The sequence below is a fragment of the Folsomia candida genome, unplaced genomic scaffold (assembly GCF_002217175.1).
Source record: "Folsomia candida strain VU population unplaced genomic scaffold, ASM221717v1 Fcan01_Sc018, whole genome shotgun sequence".
Taxonomy (NCBI): Eukaryota; Metazoa; Arthropoda; class Collembola; order Entomobryomorpha; family Isotomidae; genus Folsomia; species Folsomia candida.
Genome location: NW_019091210.1, coordinates 1724448 through 1743996, shown reverse-complemented (window position 1 = coordinate 1743996; position 19549 = coordinate 1724448). Strand labels below are relative to the sequence as shown.

The 19549-nt window shown below is 38.4% G+C and overlaps 6 protein-coding genes across 7 annotated transcripts; all 6 read left to right on the top strand.

Annotated features, from left to right (window-relative positions):
- Window positions 1-645: 645 nt before the first annotated feature.
- LOC110857441 (zinc finger MYM-type protein 1) lies at window positions 646-2426 on the top strand. The gene is made up of 2 exons (XM_035857903.1): window positions 646-1880; window positions 2366-2426. Exons 1-2 carry the CDS (start codon window positions 646-648, stop codon window positions 2424-2426), a joined length of 1296 nt encoding a protein of 431 aa, XP_035713796.1.
- A 270-nt stretch (window positions 2427-2696) lies between these two features.
- Window positions 2697-4496, top strand: LOC110857276. Its single transcript, XM_022105898.2, has 3 exons — window positions 2697-2730; window positions 2809-2913; window positions 3465-4496. The coding sequence occupies exons 2-3, from the start codon at window positions 2832-2834 to the stop codon at window positions 4025-4027; spliced, it is 645 nt and encodes a 214-aa protein (XP_021961590.1). The 5' UTR covers window positions 2697-2730; window positions 2809-2831; the 3' UTR covers window positions 4028-4496.
- An 816-nt stretch (window positions 4497-5312) lies between these two features.
- Window positions 5313-9704, top strand: LOC110857440 (sodium-independent sulfate anion transporter). Its single transcript, XM_022106034.2, has 9 exons — window positions 5313-5851; window positions 6227-6308; window positions 6389-6723; window positions 7148-7301; window positions 7653-7902; window positions 8008-8209; window positions 8306-8360; window positions 8435-8580; window positions 8915-9704. Exons 1-9 carry the CDS (start codon window positions 5411-5413, stop codon window positions 9581-9583), a joined length of 2334 nt encoding a protein of 777 aa, XP_021961726.1. The 5' UTR covers window positions 5313-5410; the 3' UTR covers window positions 9584-9704.
- A 2160-nt stretch (window positions 9705-11864) lies between these two features.
- LOC110857198 lies at window positions 11865-14463 on the top strand. The gene is made up of 7 exons (XM_022105806.2): window positions 11865-12121; window positions 12311-12379; window positions 12476-12543; window positions 12605-13414; window positions 13493-13931; window positions 13999-14117; window positions 14187-14463. The coding sequence occupies exons 2-7, from the start codon at window positions 12325-12327 to the stop codon at window positions 14280-14282; spliced, it is 1587 nt and encodes a 528-aa protein (XP_021961498.1). The 5' UTR covers window positions 11865-12121; window positions 12311-12324; the 3' UTR covers window positions 14283-14463.
- Window positions 14464-15026: 563 nt separating this feature from the next.
- LOC110857175 lies at window positions 15027-18089 on the top strand. 2 transcript variants are annotated; one of them, XM_022105781.2, is made up of 7 exons: window positions 15027-15183; window positions 15915-15976; window positions 16089-16156; window positions 16229-17014; window positions 17107-17548; window positions 17622-17740; window positions 17805-18089. In XM_022105781.2, exons 2-7 carry the CDS (start codon window positions 15934-15936, stop codon window positions 17889-17891), a joined length of 1545 nt encoding a protein of 514 aa, XP_021961473.1. In that variant the 5' UTR covers window positions 15027-15183; window positions 15915-15933; the 3' UTR covers window positions 17892-18089. The 2 variants fall into 2 exon arrangements, with proteins under 2 accessions (XP_021961473.1, XP_021961474.1); XM_022105782.2 differs by lacking the exon at window positions 17805-18089 and having other exon boundaries at window positions 17107-17540; window positions 17622-17700.
- Window positions 18090-18729: 640 nt separating this feature from the next.
- On the top strand, window positions 18730-19208 carry LOC118437965. Its single transcript, XM_035857561.1, has 2 exons — window positions 18730-18839; window positions 18912-19208. Exons 1-2 carry the CDS (start codon window positions 18761-18763, stop codon window positions 19184-19186), a joined length of 354 nt encoding a protein of 117 aa, XP_035713454.1. The 5' UTR covers window positions 18730-18760; the 3' UTR covers window positions 19187-19208.
- The last annotated feature ends 341 nt before the right edge of the window (window positions 19209-19549 follow it).

Here is a 19549-nt window from a genome sequence, read left to right as displayed (position 1 = left end):
AGTCAGCTTCAATGATAATCATTATTTCAAGACTAACATTTCTGACAACAGCATTAACTCTGCAAGGGACTGGCGTATAGTGAGAGTACAAACAGTTTATTTTGCTACCCGTGCTGCTTATTTTCATCGAGCCAGAATTCTCTAAACTCGTCATCGACATTTGTGAAACATGGTATTAATGTTGTTGGATTCAATGATTTTGCCCATCAATCCCGTGGTATTCAAGCACACGAAGAATCCCAGCACCATTTTCAAGCAGTGATACTATGGAAAACATACAGAAAACTTGCAGATTCAAATAAGCAAATTTCAAGAAGCTTGCAAGCCCAATCTGCCATGGAAATTGGATTTTGGAAAGAAGTCTTAAAGGGATTACTTGATGCCATAATTTTCCTATCCAAAAATAACCTTGCCCTGCGTGGAACAACAACAGATATTAACAGTAAAGATTGTGGCAATTTCCTCTCACTCGTGAAATTATTGAGCAAGTACCATCCTCCATTAGCACTACATATTGAAAGATTGAAGAAGGGGAAAACTAATTACATGTCACCTCAAATTCAAAATGAATTTATTGACCTCTCAGCAAAACTTGTACGAACGAAAATTTTGGAGAAAATCAAGGAAAGAAAATATTTCTCGATAATGTTTGACTCAACGCCGGACACGTCTCACAAGGAGCAAATTAGCCAAATAATTCGATCGGTTTCCTTTAATGAAGATGGGTGCAAAATCGAGGAAGATTTTATTGACTTCATCAACTTTGACGGAAAAACTGGAATTCTACTTGCTGAGATGATTCTAAATAAGCTTAAATCTGATAATCTTGAAATTCAAAATTGCCGTGGACAGGGCTACGACAATGGAGCCAATATGAGTGGAAAATATCGGGGCGTCCAGGCCAGAATTCACGAAATTAACCCACTTGCAAGTTTTATCCCTTGTGCTGCACATTCCCTTAACCTTGTTGGACAGCACGCTGCTAGTAGTTTTCTTGCCGGGAAACTGATTCTGGGGCAGATTCAAAATCTATTCACATTTTTCTCAGCTTCCACATCCCGATGGGCAACATTAAAAAAGCATGTCAAAAAATCGCTGAAGGGTCAGTCAACAACCCGTTGGGCGGCCAGAGCTATCGCAGTGTCCACACTTTTAGATGAGTTCAAAGGAGTTATAATTGCTCTGGAGGAATTAATCAACTCAGACGAGTCAAATATTCAAACGGTAGCTGACGCTAGTTCCAATTTGACTCAAATTTGTACGTTCAAATTTATATTGGGACTGAATATCTGGGCATCGATTCTTTCGCGAATTAATGAGGCTAACATTGCAATACAATCAGAAACTACTTCATTGGATCAGGCCACAAAACACATCGCAGGCGTTGTTGCTTATCTAGAAGAATTCAAACTAACGGGATTTGAATCATCCGTTTCGAAGTCAGAAATAATAGCTGAAGAAAATGGAATAAATCAAGATTCTGGATTTGATTACAGAAAAAATCGTGGCAATAAACCAGCTAGGTTCCGAATCGAGGAGAGTGAGTCACTTCAACAACCAAGTAACCTTGAGAAATTTAAGATTGATTTTTTTAACAATATACTCGACAAGATCTCTGAGGAATTTCAGACTAGATTTAAAACTATGGCAGAAACTTTACACGATTTTAATTTTTTATGGGGAGATCGATTAGCTAACGACGGAACGGAACAAAAATTAAAATGTACAAAGGATCTTGCAATGAAATATGAAATAGACTTGGATATTACGGGTTTCGAAAATGAAATTAAACATCTAAAGTCAGCTATTGAACCATTCTTGGATCCCAAAGACAAGAAATTAGGTTCTACAACTCCGCTAGAGATTTTAAATATTCTAACGTGCAATGGGCTACAACCACTTTTTATTAATTGTCACACTGCACTTCGGATTTTCCTGACCCTCCCAGTGACTGTGGCGTCCAACGAACGCTCGTTTTCGAAGTTGAAGATAATTAAAAATTATTCAAGATCATCGATGGGCCAAACACGACTCAGCAATTTGGCCATATTATCAATTGAAAAAGAATATACAGAAAAAATTTCGTTCGAACAAGTAATCCATGACTTTGCGGTGACAAAATGCACAAAAGTTAACATTAATCCATAAATTTTGTATTTCAAAATTTATAATTAACACCTGGGTTTTGTTAAATTACAAGCATTAGTTGTGCATAACACGTAAATTAGTATAATTAATTTTAAAATACTTTGTATTTGAAGGAAAACCTGTGCTAAAAACTGGTGTAGCTTAATTTCAACTGAAAACTGAAATAAAAAATTATGTATGAAAACCCTAATTGAATTTTTTTCATGCGCTACATTAGGCCGTACCGCGACAAAGCTCTCCAGGCCGGACGAAACGTCGCTACGGGCCTGCCATCATAGATCGTCGTTGACTTGAAATGAGATGAATGGACGGAGTGGTCATTATTATTATGACTACTCAGGCAGAAAAAAACAAACATCAATCAACTCGTCGAGTGAGATCGAGTCACAAATGTGCATGTGTGATGATGCGTTTTTGAGTGAAAGTGGTTCATGTATTCAGGGAGATCATTATCTGACTGCGTCTGTCTGTCTGTCAGTCGGTCTCTGAGAAGTTGGACATTTGGTAATAAATTTATCAACTGAAATTGATTATTTTACCGTCATTTTGTTCATGTCGTCGAGTCTGTAATCATCAAATATGGTATGAATTTCTTCCGTTGTGTCTGTTTTTATCAAAATTTAATTTAGAACAGTTTTCTTGAAAATCTGAAATAATCAGTAAATTTTACTGTTATCGGTGCCATGAAAAAACTATCTGGAGGAAAGTTGGTCCAGGTAGTGGTCGGTGTAGTAAATCTATTCACGGTTATGGGAAATTACCCAGGTATTTAATTAATTAAACTGCATAATCGTTAAAATAGTTTGATATCATTAACACAGAATATGTGTATTGGGTAGTTAATTTTTTAGCAGTGAAGCAATTTACTCAGGCTTGGGTAACATTGTAAACTTCGTAAATTCTGCATCAGTACAAACCTTGACAAAATTTTAGAAATATTTCGGAGGAAAATTAGTTACCACATTTTTGTAAACTTACTCAGATCAAAAAGGCGTCTTTATCCATTGCAAAAGTTTATAAAATTAGATATGTTGCAAAATTTGTGGATTTTATAAGCTACCAATTACTACGTGAATTTTCTCGGTGTCAATGTCTCAGGTTTTATACAAACAATTTGCTTATCTATTCCATCATCAATACATGCATGTGTGTATGTATATACCTTCAGATTAATTGTTGCATGCGTTACGTATGAAAATTAGTTAGCGGCAGAATTACTTTCTTGAATCGAATTTTAAGTTTAGGAAACCCAAGCTAATAATTTTCGCTTAATATATTTTAAGAAATTTCAGAATATGCTAATTTTGATTCCACAGTTCCTTACGTGCACCACCCCCACCACCATCCTTTTGTCACACTTGCCGCCAACATCCGGTCCGGTTCTGGCACTGTGCCACCGATCTGGGCACTGTACGCGTGTCCTATTTGCATCACTCCGATCCCAGACCCCGACCTGGAAAAGGTGTTAGACTTTACGAAAAAAATTGGCGACACGGTCTCTCAAATTGGCACAACTTTAACAGAAATTGGGCTTATCGCCATGGAAGACAATCCAGAGGTGGGGGCGGCCATAATGAAAAAGTTACAGGGTCAGGTGGCCTCTGGTTCGAAAGTGATGGCGCAATATGCGGGACAATCTGGAACTTCGGCGGGAAGGTCGAAGCGGGCCGCGATGATGGACGGCTCCTCTGCGCTGGACATGGTTGGCGACTCTCTCGCCAAGGTGGGCGGGATGATTAGCGCCGATATGAAAAAATTGAGCAAACGGGCGCAAGATAAGATCAATAAGAAGAATAAAGACGCATTGGATTCTTGCAGAGCGGATAGTTGTAAAGCTGCGTCAAAATTGTTGGAGGAGGATGGAGAGCGGCAGAAATAATTAAGTATTTAAGTAGGGACTGATTTTTAACTAATTTAACGACACAACTAATTATGCTAAGGTAAATTACATTCTTATAATGCAATATGTTATTATCTGCATTTAGTTGTAAAAATTACAACTACATATGTAAATGCAGATAATTCTGACTTTTATTAGCCGAGATTTGCAAACCATTTGTTTCGAAATTTTATAAGAAAATTGGAAATGCAGTTGTGTATGTATTAAACTATTAAATACTCATACTGATAAGCCCATTAAGAATTTCTATTTAATTTCACCCTTCGGCAAAGATAGTTTCAGAAACTTTTAATTTACAGAAATTCATGGGTATGTACTTTGCATCTCCGCCGCTTCAATGTAATGCTTGGAACTGAATCAATTTGCCAAAAAGTTTACAGGACATTGTACCGTTTAAGATTAAATTGTTTTCTGACAATGAAATAAATAATCTTGCCCTTCTGACGTACATATTATGCACACACAGATGCATAAATCTCGCTGTGTCTCCATTGTCAGGGGCGTGGATGATCTCACTCACACCATGAAACTGTTTTTCTGGTCCCTCATAAAACCCGAAATTAAGATAAGCTCGTTGATGATGACATTGTTTATGCAAAGATGAACGCCACGCATACCTTTCGTGTGCAGGGTTTTCTCGACAAAAATTCAAAGCAAAGTCAAGGTAGAATCGTAAATGATAACAATTTGCGTCAGATAGTTTCAACATAAAAATGTTTTTTAATAAAGCGTTTTATAAACCCCTCGTGATACATAAGAGGTAACAAAGCAGCGGAAGTAATGCATTCCTCGGGTTTTTATTGCACTAAAGGAGTAATTATGCATGCATATATGTATGTACATACATATATGTACCGTTTGCTTACTTATTTGTGCAGATTACACATTAAAATTTGAATCAAATTTGATCAGTACCTAAATAATAAATACCAGAGGATTTCATGGGGATAATTACTTAATATTTTGACCGAAAGTGGATTCCTATTACTCTACAAGCCGACAATAACGTTACCTATGTATATTGCATAATGCATGTTTACTGATGTTGTAAATATGTATACCTGACGGAAGGATCGGGACGGACAAAACATTCACATAAAGTTCCAATTCCATCATGGAATCTCCGCGTCAAAGAGAAACCGCTCTAAGCTGCAAAATACCGGAAAATTTATAACTCTTTTGCTAATTATAAATTGTCGCATCCCACCCATTTCAATTTAACATGACATATAATTCACTCCTAAATCATGCTTCGTCTCCCAGATCGTCGTTACCAGCTCGTCAAGCTTCACGTCCCAGCTTAGATACATATATTTAAATCGTCAAATTTGCTACGTTTAAATCTCCAAGTTTGTCATAACCATGGAGAAAGAATATTTAACCGTGTACACCCCCACAAGACAGCGGTCCCCCTCGATAGCGTCCCTCTTCCATAGATCTGCTTCCGCCCCGAATAATTTAAACGTGACTGAATCGCAGCCTCCATCGCGGAGAAATTCCTTCTTTCAACTTCCCATATTTACTCTTTTGGGCGGAGGAGGAGGAGGGGGCGGTGGGGGTGGCAGTTCTGCCACCATTTTTAACGACCCGCTACAAGACGAGTCCTGCCAAAGCGACAAGTTCAATACGGAAGTCCCCTTCAAAGAATACTGCGTCAAGAGATGTCTCAGATTTTTCCCGATTTCAAAATGGCTTCCCAAATACACCGGAAGGAAGTTTATTCACGACTTTTTGGCGGGATTGCTGGTTGGGTTGAGTCTAATTCCGCAAGCGTTAGCTTTGCTGGCTGGGTTGCCGCCAAGGGTATGAAATTGATAATGAGGCTTAAATAGGCCACTTTACATAATGCACCTTTGCATAATGGCGAGATTGCCTAATTTTGATTACATAAGACTCAGTTTATACAGCAAGCCTATCACATTCATATGTAAATACATAATTATTTCATGATTAAGATTGTTGCGTAACATGGTGGTTAATTATTCTAAAGTGGCCCCATGTTAAAGAATAGTTATGCAGCATAAATTATGTAAAGTGACTGAAGGCCTTGATTCAAGATATACGTACTCATGTCTCGATCGGCTACTCTTAGCCGAAATGAATAGCTTGAAATTTGAATTTGTCACTATGTTTACGAAACTGTTAGCGACTAGATTCGAAAATTTCTCTAACTTCCAGTACGGTCTCTACTCTGGATTTATGGGATGTTTCGTCTATGTATTTTTTGGCTCAACGAATTACGTCACGATCGGCCCAACAGGTACCCACGTTTTATTAGATTTTGCAAGAATTTTATAAAAATTAAGTTAAACATTCGTTTATTGTCGTCATAAAATCTAGCCGTGATGTGCATCATGACGTACACCTATGGTCACGACAAACCGGAAGAGTACGTCGTTTTACTCACCTTTCTCACCGGAATTACCACCCTCGCCCTGGGTTTTATGCAACTCGGCTTTATCGTCAATTTCGTGTCAATTCCTGTCTCGAGCGGGTTCACATCCGCGGCCGCATTGACGATTTGTTACACCCAAGCGAAGCCCTTATTGGGAATTAAATTCACGGGAGTCAGCTTCACCCAAATTGCGGAGGGAGCGGTCAAGCATATCAAAGAAGTGGGAACGTGGGACATCACGGTGGCGGGGGGATGTTTGGTGGCACTGCTGGTTTTGCGAGTGCGTCTTTTTAATTTTTTTCTGACAGAGGTCGATTGTACGCATACCTGTTCAAAGAAACATTTTTCATTCAAAGTTTAGTCATCTAGATTTCTGACTGAAGATTTTCATTCACATTTAGTCATTTCCTTTCCAAAAAACTCATTTCGTTTTACTTCATCTGACTTCATTCTGAAACTTTCACTCATTTTGATTCAAATCACAGGAAATTCATTTTCATTCACCATCATAATCAGTCACATGAATGAAGGCGAACAGGTATGATTGTACGACGCCACGCCGCCGGTAGCATTTTGATAGCCGCCGCCGCCGCCGATAAATTTGATTTCCAAAACTGGATGGAACCGCCGAAAATTGGTCGGCGTCGACCTCTGATTCATGATGAGTAACGATTTAATTGTTCAAGCATGTTTTCTGTATATAGAAATTGGAGTGCATTTTTTCCCGTGTCGTTAAACGTGGGAAGCCATGGAGCAAAATAATTTGGTTGATCTCCGTCTCGCGAGGGATCATTGTCACTTTGGCGTGCACCATAGTATTCGCTGTCATTGGGAGTGAAACAATCGTCGGGATTTTGGGTGAGAAAATTTTTATGGAAACTTAAAATCAGATATGAAATTTTAGAATATTTTTGGTCAAGGATGTAGGTCGATTCTTAGAGATTTTTAGTTTTTGCAAACTTATGAAATACAGAATATTGTGATTTTGAGATATTGATTTTTACGAATTCATAAGAAAAAAACATGAGGATTATTTACTACGAGTTTGCATGCTCGTATCGCACCTAAAAAACTGAAGTAAATACTACCCTAGGAAATTCTCAAGTTGGCAAATGAATTTTCAAGCCAATTTTTTTTTAACTTTATTTTTCTACTAACTTTACTAACGATGCGAACTCGTAATGAATGTCCTCAATAAACTCTTTTTAGGCGAAATCCAAGCCGGTATTCCATCCCCCACCCCACCACCGTTTCGTTATGAAGTAAACACTACACGTTTCCACGACAGCGAGGAGGATGAAAAGTTTATGAAAGCTTACACTATTTTCGACCTGATACGACAAGACACCACGGTCGTCTTGGTTTTCCCATTTCTCGCTTTAATGGAACATTCTCTTAACGCGAAACAGTTTTCTGGAGCAAAGAGCATCGATTTCAGTCAAGAGTTAATTGCAATTGGGTTAGCGATCTTATTATTTAAATTAGCTAATTTATTATTACTTGATTATTGCTATTTTTAGATAGTCCTGTTTAGTTTTTATTTATTTAAAACATTTATTTTCAGGCTATCCAATATTGCGTCTAGCTTTTTCGGCTCGATGCCGATCACTGGAGCGTTCCCCCGGACCGGAGTAAATCACGCGAGTGGCGTGGAAACCCCGATGGGGGGCATTGTGACGGGAGTCTTGGTCTTGATTTCTCTCCAGTTTTGCACCCCATGGTTTTACTACATGCCCAAGCCAGCGATAGCCGCCATGAATATTATGGTAACTTCTATTAAATTTTCTAATAAAAGTTAATTTGTTAAATAAAATTTATTAAAAATAAGTTTATTTTATTATTTTATTGCCCGAATAAAATAGGGAGCAATTTTTACGATTGATTTCATATTACCGAGAAGATTGTGGAAGTGCAAGAGTATGTAAATATATTTATGTAAACGTCACTTAATTTATGCAGCTTAATAATTAAGCAATTATTATAATGTAAAGGAATGGACTTGATTCCGTGGGGTGTCACGTTTTTGGTCAGTCTTTTCGCTGGTTTGCAGTACGGTCTTCTAGTGGGGTTTTTAATCAGCGTGGTTTTCCTCCTGTACTGGGCGGCATCTCCGAAAATAAGAGTGAATAGGTGCAAAGTAAGCAGATAAATCGCTAATTTCGCCAGTTTTAAATTTGTTCCATGCTATAATCATATACTTGATTAACAATTTTTCGGGTACAAATAACCACTTACAAGAAATCACTGTAAAAAACTGGTTCCTTGCAGCTATTTTAACCCTCAAAAAATTCAAAGAGCAAGAAACTACTTCCGCTATAGTTCTTAGCGTCGCTAGATGGCGCTTATTTCTTGCACCTTTATGCAATTTCTTGCACCTTGCATTTTTTGCGTTTCTTACTTTGCAGTACAAGAAATGTGAAAAACCCACAAAAAACGACACTCTAAATCAACTTTTCTTTCCCTACTAACAGCTATCCACCACCGGCTCTCGTTTCATCCTAGTCGACCTTGACCGTTCCTTGACCTTCCCCTCAGCCGAGTATACACGGACGGTGGTCATGAAATCGGGCGAACGCTGGGGTTACGGCAACCTTCCCGTCGTCATTGACTGTTTCCACATGCACTTCGCCGACTACACGGCCGCCCAAGGAATCGTCGACCTCTTCAAGGTGTTCAACTCGAAGGCCCAACCCTTAATTTTATTCCGCTTGAAACCCTCCGTCGAACGAATCGTGACCTCCTTGCTGGTCATGGACGAGGTCAAATTCTTCTCTGCGCAGACGCAAGTTCAACTGCAAGAAATTCTGGAGGGCTTGGTCGTCCTTACGAAAAATGTGGGGTCGGACGAGGGGGAAAAACAGGGGCGAGTTGAAAATCCCGTGGGGGAAGTGCTCGACATGGGAAATACTTCGGAGTACGATTTGATCACGGATTCCGCATCGCCATCCCTGATTTATCCGGATAGTACGAGGCGACAACATATCGGAAAGGTGGATTTTACCGTGGGGGATAAACCAATTCCTCAGCCGGGGAATAATGGGCAAAGGTTCAAGGTTCAGAAGGGGGGTGGTGGTGGTGGTGCCGATGAGGAAAAAGGGGGGCCTGATAGTCCGGTGGATATTGTGGTTTCGGAGCATTAATAGGAAAATATGTTTATATTCATTTGTTTTGTGAGTTAATAATTGATCATTATGTAAATATGTATGTATGCAAAACTCAATATTTTGGCGAGTCATGAATAAAATAAAGTGAGGAGAAATACTATAAATTGTTCATGAAAATATTGGAGAGGTTTTGTTACTCAAAAACGGTAGTAAATTTTTACACCAGACGTATTTTGTTCCTCTTCTCCGTTTACTTTAGTCATTTCGGCAACTTTGTGCTCTGTAATGTTTCCAAAAATTTCCATGCAAACTCATCGCATGGTTAAATACACAGTTTTTGAGAGGATGAACGTACATATCTACTTATGAAAAGCTACTTTATAGCTACTTATAGCTACTTTATGAGAACGGTCTATTAATTGTCCTGTTTAAATTAGGACTGACCTATTCAAAATTTTGAAATTGTGTACGTCTTTTAGAAGATCTTGGATTTCATATCGCAATAAAAGTGGTCGGCCCAGTAGTGTTTCAAACCAAATTTTAGCCAACTTTAGCGTCCTTTATATTTGTTTTTCCGTAATTATTACAAATTGTGATTAAGTCAAAAATTAATTAACAATTAATTCAATTAACAGTTTAGCATATACACATGCACGCTATGAAAACAAAGAACTTGTCAGTTGTCATCTCACAGTACCCCGCCCAATTTAAATGTATGTATTTGCACACCTGACTCAATCAGCATCAGCAGGTAAACAATTCATTTGATGGTTTCCATTCCACATGATTCTCATAGTGGGATGGTCAGTTTTAGGCCTGCAGACCCAAAGGCAAAATTTTGGTTGCCGGGAATGAAACCACCACCACCACGTCTCACTTTGTTTCACACTTTGTCTCACATCCAGCTCACGTTGTTTCGCATTTCATGAAACCAATGCTGGCTGCTGCATGGTTTCGTTTGCATTGATACTTTCATGGTTTTATTACTGCGTCAATGCCTGTACATAAAATAATTATATTGTATGATTGTACATAGACACAATGAAAACCTACACAGTGCATACTACAGCCCGAGTCAGGGACAGAGTCCCTGACTCGGTGAGTCTGAGTTCTAAATTTTTCTCCGAATTGACCAACATAATATTACAGAACTCCGTGAAGTTCATAGTTAAATGTTTGTTCGATTTTCTACTATTTGGTATCAAATACTTTAACATCTTGAACTTCCAAACCTGTGTGTGCTATCTAAAAGTGGTTTTTATCCCCCATACCAAATTTCAGATGGAAACTTTTAATAACCTATCAGTACAGCTTTGCATAGCTCGAACCAGCATTGCTTAGTAAACCCATGTTTACTAATTTTCTATAAAATTATGTGCTCCTATTTTGCACTAATTCTTGACTCCATTCTAAATTTCAACTGATTATATCAACTTTTAGAAATCGGTAGGGGTCACCCTCTAATGCCCCTCTGGCCAATTTTTGTTCATATTTAACTTCATATTATTTCATAAGAAAGCAGCAAGGATCTCTTGGTCCAAGTTTCAGCTTTCCATGTTAATTTCGGAAAATCGGCGGGTCACCCGATAGGGTCCTTCCAGATGATTTTTTTAAATTCTAATGTATCCTCTTCCAAGCAATCAGCAACCTAAATGCCAAATTTAGACTCGATATAATGATTTTTAAAAATCGGTCTGGGTCACCTCCTCGTATCCCTTCAGACGATAATTTTTGTAATTTGAATTTATATTCTTCCACTAAGAGTCATTAGCATTCAGCAAGCTCTATACCAAATTACAGCTTTCTAGCACAATTTTGAAATTTTGGTGCATAATATCCCACCCACTCCGATGACCCCCACCGGTCATCCACTTGACTGATTTCGCCCATCTTCGAACTCGTTTCCTAACTTTGTCCAATATGCATATGGTAGTAGAAATGTCAAGTCAATCGGTTCAGTCGGTCAATTTGGCTCTATCGTGCCGGACAGACGGACGGACATGACGGTTCTATAAGCCCTGACTCGGGCTAAAAAGTGTATCATTTTCTTGCTGTTTACCATATCGGTAGCAAATTTTTACGGACCGGTATAAGTTTAATACTAAGCGGTAGCAAATTTAATACGAGAAATCAATATCTGCCTGACCATGCCAAATTTCTAACCGTGGACACTAATTATGGAAAATAAGTGCTGTTGCGAAGAATTTCCTTTAAAAGGTCTCGTGGAAGAGGTGTGTTTTATTTATTTTTGGATTAAATATTTATTAAAGTGGACAGAAGTTTTGACGAGAAACATGAGTGCACGTGCGTTTCATGTAAACAGTGCACTATTTGAGTATGCGTGATGGAGTGGTGGTGGAGCGGAGCGCAGCGTTACACTAGGATCTAGGACAGAATTTGACAATTTTTGCCTTTGGATCTCAACGCAGAAATCCTACCAACGTACTCTGTGAAACTGAGCAGTTGGCGCCCAACAAACAGTTCATCTGTCGTCGATTAATTCAGAATTTTACTTCGTCTTCCAATTTCTGTTCACAAATCTGTGAGTTTGAATTGATTCAAAGGTTAGCAGAGGTGAGTGAAGTTCGAAATTCACTTTACAATAATTAACGTACGTAGTTTGCATTCTAACATAAATATAACATTCTAACATTCTAACACAAACATAAATTGAATGTTTGCTAACTGTCATCTGTAGTTTTTATTTAATTGAATGAACAAATGCACAGCTACTAATTACCTTTTGTACTTGTAATTTTACAGATAGAATTAACAAAATGAAATTACGGTCATCACGTTTGCAACAACGGGAAACCAGTTTTCCAGATTTGGGTAAGTCGTGCATTTTATGTACATACGTCGTTGTATTTGAATTTAAAAATTAATAAGAAATGTTTTTTATTTTACATTTCATCTTCTCAATTCCAGACGTGACAGCTCCCTTCGAATCTTTCGACGATAACAGCGCCATGTCGAAAGCTTTGAGGAATCCTCTGGTCAGTCATCAAAATTCCTACTTTCTTTCTCCAAATAATTGAAATTCTAAATTTCCACCAGGTTCTCGACATTATTCTCGGCCAGCTTAACAACTCCGACTTGAGAGCGGCTCGGCTAGTGTGTCGCGAGTGGGGCGACGTTGGCGCCGGTTTGTTAGGAAATCGAACCTTTCTACCCGTCAACAAACTTTTCCGCTGCGACGGATCGAGATTGTACCAGGTGACCCCTGTCCACGAAAAACTGACCCGAGGCATCCGCATCCTGGACAGATTTGACCCCTCCGTCCCCACCAAGAGGACTGATGACGTGATCACCAAAGTTTTTACCGAGCTCTCCTCCACTCTGGCACAAGTCACAAGGGAAATTGAATTTCACGTCAGCCTAAAAAAATTTGAGGCCGCATTTCTCCATGGTTTGAGGACCCTCAAGTCCACGCAGATCCAACAGATTTCCATCTTGGTCACTTCCAGAAACGCAAACGTGGACAAAGATCGAGTGCAAGCACTTCGGAAGTTGCCCCTTCAAAAAAACTTGACCTCGCTCAAGTTTCAAACTTCTCAACACGTTCTATACGGGACATCCGGGATTCACGCGTTTCAGCCGCTGCTCAAAGTCTTGATCGACTCTGCCCCCACTTTGACCACTTTAGAAGTTACGGCCTCGTTCTATCCGAGTTTAGAGGGGTGCAGAAATCTCCAAGTTTTGAAGTTTTTATTCGTAAATTGTACCAACGCGCACGCGGCTTGTCCCAAATTCAACATGGCCGCTGTGACATCGATGTTGACCTCCGTGAAGGATTCATTAATCAAGTTGGAATTGGGGTACGCAGATGGTCATGCACATGGGTTTTACTATCCAGTAAATATACAGGTAATTAATTTATCTAATTAATTTAATCTAATTTTTTTCATGCATATTTAAAAATTTATTTGCATGAAAATCTCACAGGGCCGGGATCTTGACCTTCCCGTCATGACGAACCTTACTTCCCTCGTCCTCAATGCGCCGTCTGAGTACCTAATCCATAATTTCTTTGACGAAGGGCACTTCCCAAAGCTGAAGAACCTCTCGTTCAAAAACTACTACCTCGGACTGACCCAGTTCTCAACTCATATAAACCTATGGAAGCCCCACCGAGGAGTTCAATCATTCACGCTTACGACACGCAGTTATTGCCAACCAGGCGATAAATTTGGGGAAGAGATTATTCGATTATTCCCGACAGCCAAGAAGCTTGAGTTGAGGTTGAACCCATGTAACTATTGTGTCCAAGAATTTATAGAATCATTCGAACCGTGGGGTCTGGAAGAGATCAAGCTTATCGTCGAGAGCGAGAACATTGCGGCTGGGATGGCTGGAATCCTAAGAATTTTTGCGAGTTTCAACGGTATTGAAAAATAGTGGGCAAAATAAAATTCAGCTATGTGCAATTATATCTAATTATTTCTTTACAGGCGTTAAAAGCGTCCACTTCCAGGATACTATTATCAACCAGGTCGACTTTTCTGACTACATTCAAGATATAATCTTGCATAGCAGAGGATTTAAAAACGTGGAAATCTCGGGACTTGTGGTAATTGAATTCAGGAATACAATTTTCATGAGGGAATTTTTCCTATATCTGGTTTTGTTATAAATTCAGGTCCCCGAAATGGTGGACGTTTTTCGACCAATTTTTGAAGCTAGTGGTGCACCCGTGGATTTTAAGGGAGGGGTGTATCGTAATTATTCGAATTAAATGAGTCGTATGTATTTAAAGGAATACTGTGTGATTAGTAATTTGTGTAGTTGTTAAGTGTTAAACTTTTTAATGTTTCCACTTAGATAATTTGATATATATTTCCTAAAATTTGAATTGATTAATACTTGTTTGACTTCGCCAAGAATGGTTTTGTAATAAAAAGCTAAAAAATGAAAAATATTAGTATGCACGTATTTCATAATATGAAATTCATATTGCATTTGCAGTGTTGTGTGTGAATTGTCCGAGATTTTCATTACATTTTTTAGTTCACATAATTTTGAGAATAATTGAAAATCGCGATGTAACAATTAAAAGAATGAGGTTGGACGTACATTGAGAAATTTTGCAAAAATTATATGCTAAAATTCAACCCCTGCAAAAAGCGTTCATCGTAACTTTCATGAACATAACTTTCCATATGTAAATAAATTTGCCTAATTTTAAACATGTGAAATAGTATTTCACATGTTCATATTTTAAACACGAACTAATTAAACAATGATAAATATTTATTTGTATATCGGATAAGCGAATATGCATTGCATGTCCAATCGGATTTTAATTTTTGTACAGGGATACAAAATAATCAAATTGATTTAGGTTGGTCGCAACAATAATCGTTTATATATGTTTTTTCCTTAATTATAGTTTAATCAAAAATCAATTAATAATTAATACAAACAATTAAAGTAAATTAATTAACAAATACATACACGCGTACAGTTACCCAATTCATCTCAAAGTTCCCCCCGGCTGATTTAAACGTATTTATTCGTCGATCAGCAGGTAAATAATTCGTCAGTCGTCAATTAATTCGTAATTCGCAATTTAACTTCGCCTTGCAATTTCTGTCCACAAATTTGTGAGTTTGATTTGATTCAAAGAACTACAACAGGTGGGTTGGCTTTGAAATATACTTGATAATAATTAACGTACACATTTTTAGCCCGAGCCAGGGCTTATGTACCCGTTATGTCTGTCTGTCTGTCCGTCCGTCCGTCTGTCTTCGCGATAACTCTCTTCAAACTCAACCGATCGACTTGAAATTTTTACCACATCTATATCTACCCAAAAGACAAATCAAGTTCGAAGATGAGCCGAATCGGTCAAGTGGTTGGCCGGTGGGGGCCATATGGGTGGTGGGGTTATTATGCATCAAATTTTCAAAATTGTTGTAGAAAGCTGAAATTTGGTAAATATGTAACTAATGGCTTCTAATGAAAAGATATGAAGTGAATTTGCGAAAATTTTTATCTGGAGGGACCCTATGGGGTCACTCAAACTGATTTTTCAAAATCGTCCAATTAAGCTGAAATTTGGTATGGAAGTCGATAGCAGCTTATAATGGGAGTTTATGATGTACAATTTTGAAAATTTTGACCCAGAGGAACCCGGTGGGGTGACCCATACTGATTTTGCAAAATCACTCAATTAAGCTGAATTTTGGCGTAAAGATTGGTAAACAAATTCTAGTTGTACCCACCCTGGCTCGGGCTAAGCAAAGCTGCACTGTAGGTTTTGTATTTCAAATCTTAAAGTTTGAGTTTTTATTTCATATTTAAATAATATCTAATCAAAAATGTACAAATGCACAACTTGTATAATATTTTGCGTTTCGAATTTTAGACATAAATAATTTACCAAGATGAAGTTGAGATCATCATCTTCGACACTACAGGGAACCTTAAGTAAGTGCTGGTTGAATTCAATTCTTATTTAAATATGCCATTGTTTTTTATTTAAAAACGAGTTTTTTTAATTTGACGTATTATCTTTTTCATTTCATCTCCTTAATTCCAGGCACGATAGCTCCCTGCAATTCCTTCAACGATAACAGCGCCATGTCGAAAGCTTTACAGAATCCGTTGGTCAGTCATTACAAAATTCCTCAAATTTAAACTTTCTTTCCGTAAACAATTGAAATTCTAAATTTCCACCAGGTTCTCGACGTTATTTTCGCTCAGCTCGACCTGTCCGACTTGAAGGTGATTCGTCTCGTGTGTCGCGAGTGGGGCGACGTTGGCGCTGGGTTGTTAGGAAAACGAACCGTTCTCAATGTGAACCAGCTAATCCGCTACGATGGGTCAAAGTTATACCAAGCAACCCCCGTGCATGACACACTCTTACGAAGTGTCATCATCCGGGACGAATTCGACCCCTCCATCCCTGCCAGGCGGACTGATGACGTCATCACCCAGGTTTTCTCGTCCAACGTATCCCAAGTCACGAGAGAAGTCGCGTTTCACGTCACGCTGAAAAAATACGCGACTGCTTTTCTCAATGGTTTGAGGAGCCTGAAAGAAACGTCACACATTCAACATATTACAATCTTAATCCGTTCGAGAAACCGAAATCTGGACAAATGTCGACTTCAAGCCCTACGAAAATTACCCATTCAACATGACTTGACGTCACTAAAGTTTCAAATTCATCCAAGAATGCGGTATTGGGGATCAGGCATTCACTCGTTCCAGCCCCTCCTCCAAGTCTTGATCGATGTTTCCCCCAGTTTGACCTCTTTGGACGTCACGGCCTCTCTCTGTCCGAGTTTGGAAGGATGTAAAAGCCTAAAAGTTTTGAAATTCAGCTTCTCAAATTGTAACAGCTTCGCTTGTCCCGGCTTCAAGTTGACCACTGTGACCACGATGTTGACTCCGGTGAAGGATTCGTTAATTGAGCTGGAGTTAAGCTACGCCGATATTCATGGGAATGATAGTAATAGTCAGGTAAATGCATGTAAAGTAAAAATGAGGTATAATTATCCAGATGAATTTAAAACCTAAAATTGTATTTAAAAATTTACATACAATTCTCGCAGGGCCGGAATTTGGACGCTCCCATCATGTCCAACCTTACCACGCTCACCCTCGATGCGCCGTATGAGTATTTAATCCCGGATTTCTTTGACGTACAGCATCTCCCAAAGCTGAAAAATCTCTCGCTAAGAAACCAGGAGATCGGGGGTCTGACCGGGTTATCAATCCATCTCAATTTATGGAAGCGACACCCAGGAGTTGAATCGTTGTCGCTGAAGACACACGGTTATTGCATGACTGGCGATAAATATGGGGAACAGATTGTTGGATTGTTCCCGACAGTCAAGAAGCTGGAGTTGATGTTGAATCCCTGTGAAAATTGCGTCAAGGAATTAATGGAATCGTTGCAACTGTGGGACCTGGAAGAGGCCAAGCTTGTCGTGAGGTGTGAGAACGCTGCCTCCGGGGTGGTTGGTATCCTAAGAAATATGGCGAGGTGCAAAAGTATTGAAAAATATTGGCGCAATTAAGCTATTAATTCGTATTCGTAATTATAATTATAATTATTTAATTTTAGGTGCTAAAAGTGTCCACTTCGAACGTACCGGGATCAAACAAGCTGACTTTTCTGCCTCCACTGAAGATATAATTTTGCTAAGCAGAGGATTTAAACACGTGGAAATTTCTGGAGTTGTGGTACTTTAGTAATACAATTTTCTTGAGGTAATTTTGTCTATATCCGGTTTTGTTGTTAATTTAGGTTCAGGAAATTGTTGAAGTCTATCGACCCTTTTTTGAAGCTAATGGTGCACCTGTGGATTTTAGGGGAGGTGTGTATCGTAATTAGATTTTTGGTATGCGTTTGATTGGAGACCGTGTGGTTAGTAATTTGTCTGGTTTTTGAGTACGCTAAAACCGTGTTAAACTGTTTTAATGTTATCCACTAAGATAATGTCATAGAATTTAGTTCTTAGAATTGACTAATAATACTTAATTTGACTTGAACCACGAATGGTTTTGTAATAAAAAAACAATGAAAAGTTTAGCATGATTATGTACGTATTTCATTATGTATTTGCAAAGTTATCTGGGAATTGCCACTCTTTGAGATTTTCATTACATTTTTGAATCTGCCCAATTTTGAAAATTACGATATTTAGTTAATTCAATAAATGATATCGGCAAATGCCTTACAAAAATAAGGGTTTCTAAATATGAGCGACTTTTTCTGCTCGGAGGTTTTAAATGGTGACTTCTGAAAATCATTTAATTTAATTTAATTGTAAAAATGTTTTATGATCACAAAACCAATCTCAAAAACTGGTCACGCATTAGCATAACTATTTGTATTGAAATGTAACCTTTAAATTCAGTATTTAAAAATGCATGCTACGCATTTAAATTTAATTATGTAACGAAAAACACAAATGACAATAAATTTGAAACAAAAATCCCAAAAATCATGAATGAACAATACCTATTATCTTACAATCTTACGATTTCGGCCGATATGTAAAGAGTTTCATTGACGCAAGTTTATGTAACAAAGAAAACAATCGAATCAAAGAATTTAATGAATCAAGGTTTTTGAGTATGCACGTAGGTACGTACTTTAAACGTAATCTGTCCATTAACCAGATTGGTTGCCTCTCTGAATTTAAATCTCATTTAAATAACTCGCAAAATTTTAGCATTTCTAATTTCATTATTTAAAATATGGACAAAAACATGATTTTATTTGTCACCGAAATTATCTGCTTGGCCGCAATTGGCTCCGCATTCGGGCAAGGACTTGGTAAGTTTTGGCTGATTAAAGGTTTCATTTTTTAAAGTTTATTGCAATTCTTTCTTCGAATTTATGTAATAGGTGTGCCTGAGCCACCAGCCAAGGGAACTGGGATGGGGGAGGAAACTTGCAAATTGCAAATTAATTTGGCCAGTGGGAATAACGTCTTATCGGCAGATGGCGCCTGCTACACGGACAAAGTTCCGGATCGCGTCTGTTGCAAGAATCTGAGCGTCTTGGGTGTCAGTGGGACTGGGGCGGTGACGATTGACCAATCCTGTCCGGGGGTGCAGCATTGTTGTATTGTGAAAGCACTGGTCGAAGGGATCACTGGAACGGTTAATGTTCAATGCTGAATAGCTGGGATGGAATCGTAGACAGTTTTAAGTTAAGCGTTGCATATTATTTTAGAATGAAATAAAATTGGTTTAATAGTGTCTCGTTTCTTGCGGGTCTGCTACGTACATTTCTTGCACGGCAATGGCAAATTAAGGAACGCGAGATATGCAAGGCATTGTATTTCTTTGATCGCAGCTTCGGCAATAAAACAGATGGAGTAAACCTCAATCAGGGTTGTCATGGCAATAATGATGACCGACAATATCACAACGAATATGGAAATGTCGTCCGGGTTACGAGGTGAAAATTCTTTAAAAAAATATACAAAACTCAGCGTTGAGAAAAATACAGCAAAAATATGATGTGTACAAGGCATGAGC

Excerpts from the sequence above, each read along its gene's own strand:
- LOC110857441 (XM_035857903.1), top strand. The coding sequence starts at position 646 with ATGTTTGACTCAACGCCGGACACGTCTCACAAGGAGCAAATTAGCCAA. Across the intron at positions 1,881-2,365 it reads GAGATTTTAAATATTCTAAC|GCCGTACCGCGACAAAGCTC; the intron begins GTGCAATGGGCT and ends GCGCTACATTAG.
- LOC110857276 (XM_022105898.2), top strand. The coding sequence starts at position 2,832 with ATGAAAAAACTATCTGGAGGAAAGTTGGTCCAGGTAGTGGTCGGTGTA. Across the intron at positions 2,914-3,464 it reads GGTTATGGGAAATTACCCAG|TTCCTTACGTGCACCACCCC; the intron begins GTATTTAATTAA and ends TTGATTCCACAG.
- LOC110857440 (XM_022106034.2), top strand. The coding sequence starts at position 5,411 with ATGGAGAAAGAATATTTAACCGTGTACACCCCCACAAGACAGCGGTCC. Across the intron at positions 7,302-7,652 it reads AACAATCGTCGGGATTTTGG|GCGAAATCCAAGCCGGTATT; the intron begins GTGAGAAAATTT and ends AACTCTTTTTAG. Across the intron at positions 7,903-8,007 it reads CAAGAGTTAATTGCAATTGG|GCTATCCAATATTGCGTCTA; the intron begins GTTAGCGATCTT and ends ATTTATTTTCAG.
- LOC110857198 (XM_022105806.2), top strand. The coding sequence starts at position 12,325 with ATGAAATTACGGTCATCACGTTTGCAACAACGGGAAACCAGTTTTCCA. Across the intron at positions 13,415-13,492 it reads ACTATCCAGTAAATATACAG|GGCCGGGATCTTGACCTTCC; the intron begins GTAATTAATTTA and ends AAAATCTCACAG. Across the intron at positions 14,118-14,186 it reads TGGAAATCTCGGGACTTGTG|GTCCCCGAAATGGTGGACGT; the intron begins GTAATTGAATTC and ends TTATAAATTCAG.
- LOC110857175 (XM_022105781.2), top strand. The coding sequence starts at position 15,934 with ATGAAGTTGAGATCATCATCTTCGACACTACAGGGAACCTTAA. Across the intron at positions 15,977-16,088 it reads GACACTACAGGGAACCTTAA|GCACGATAGCTCCCTGCAAT; the intron begins GTAAGTGCTGGT and ends CCTTAATTCCAG. Across the intron at positions 17,015-17,106 it reads GGAATGATAGTAATAGTCAG|GGCCGGAATTTGGACGCTCC; the intron begins GTAAATGCATGT and ends CAATTCTCGCAG.
- LOC118437965 (XM_035857561.1), top strand. The coding sequence starts at position 18,761 with ATGGACAAAAACATGATTTTATTTGTCACCGAAATTATCTGCTTGGCC. Across the intron at positions 18,840-18,911 it reads CGCATTCGGGCAAGGACTTG|GTGTGCCTGAGCCACCAGCC; the intron begins GTAAGTTTTGGC and ends TTTATGTAATAG.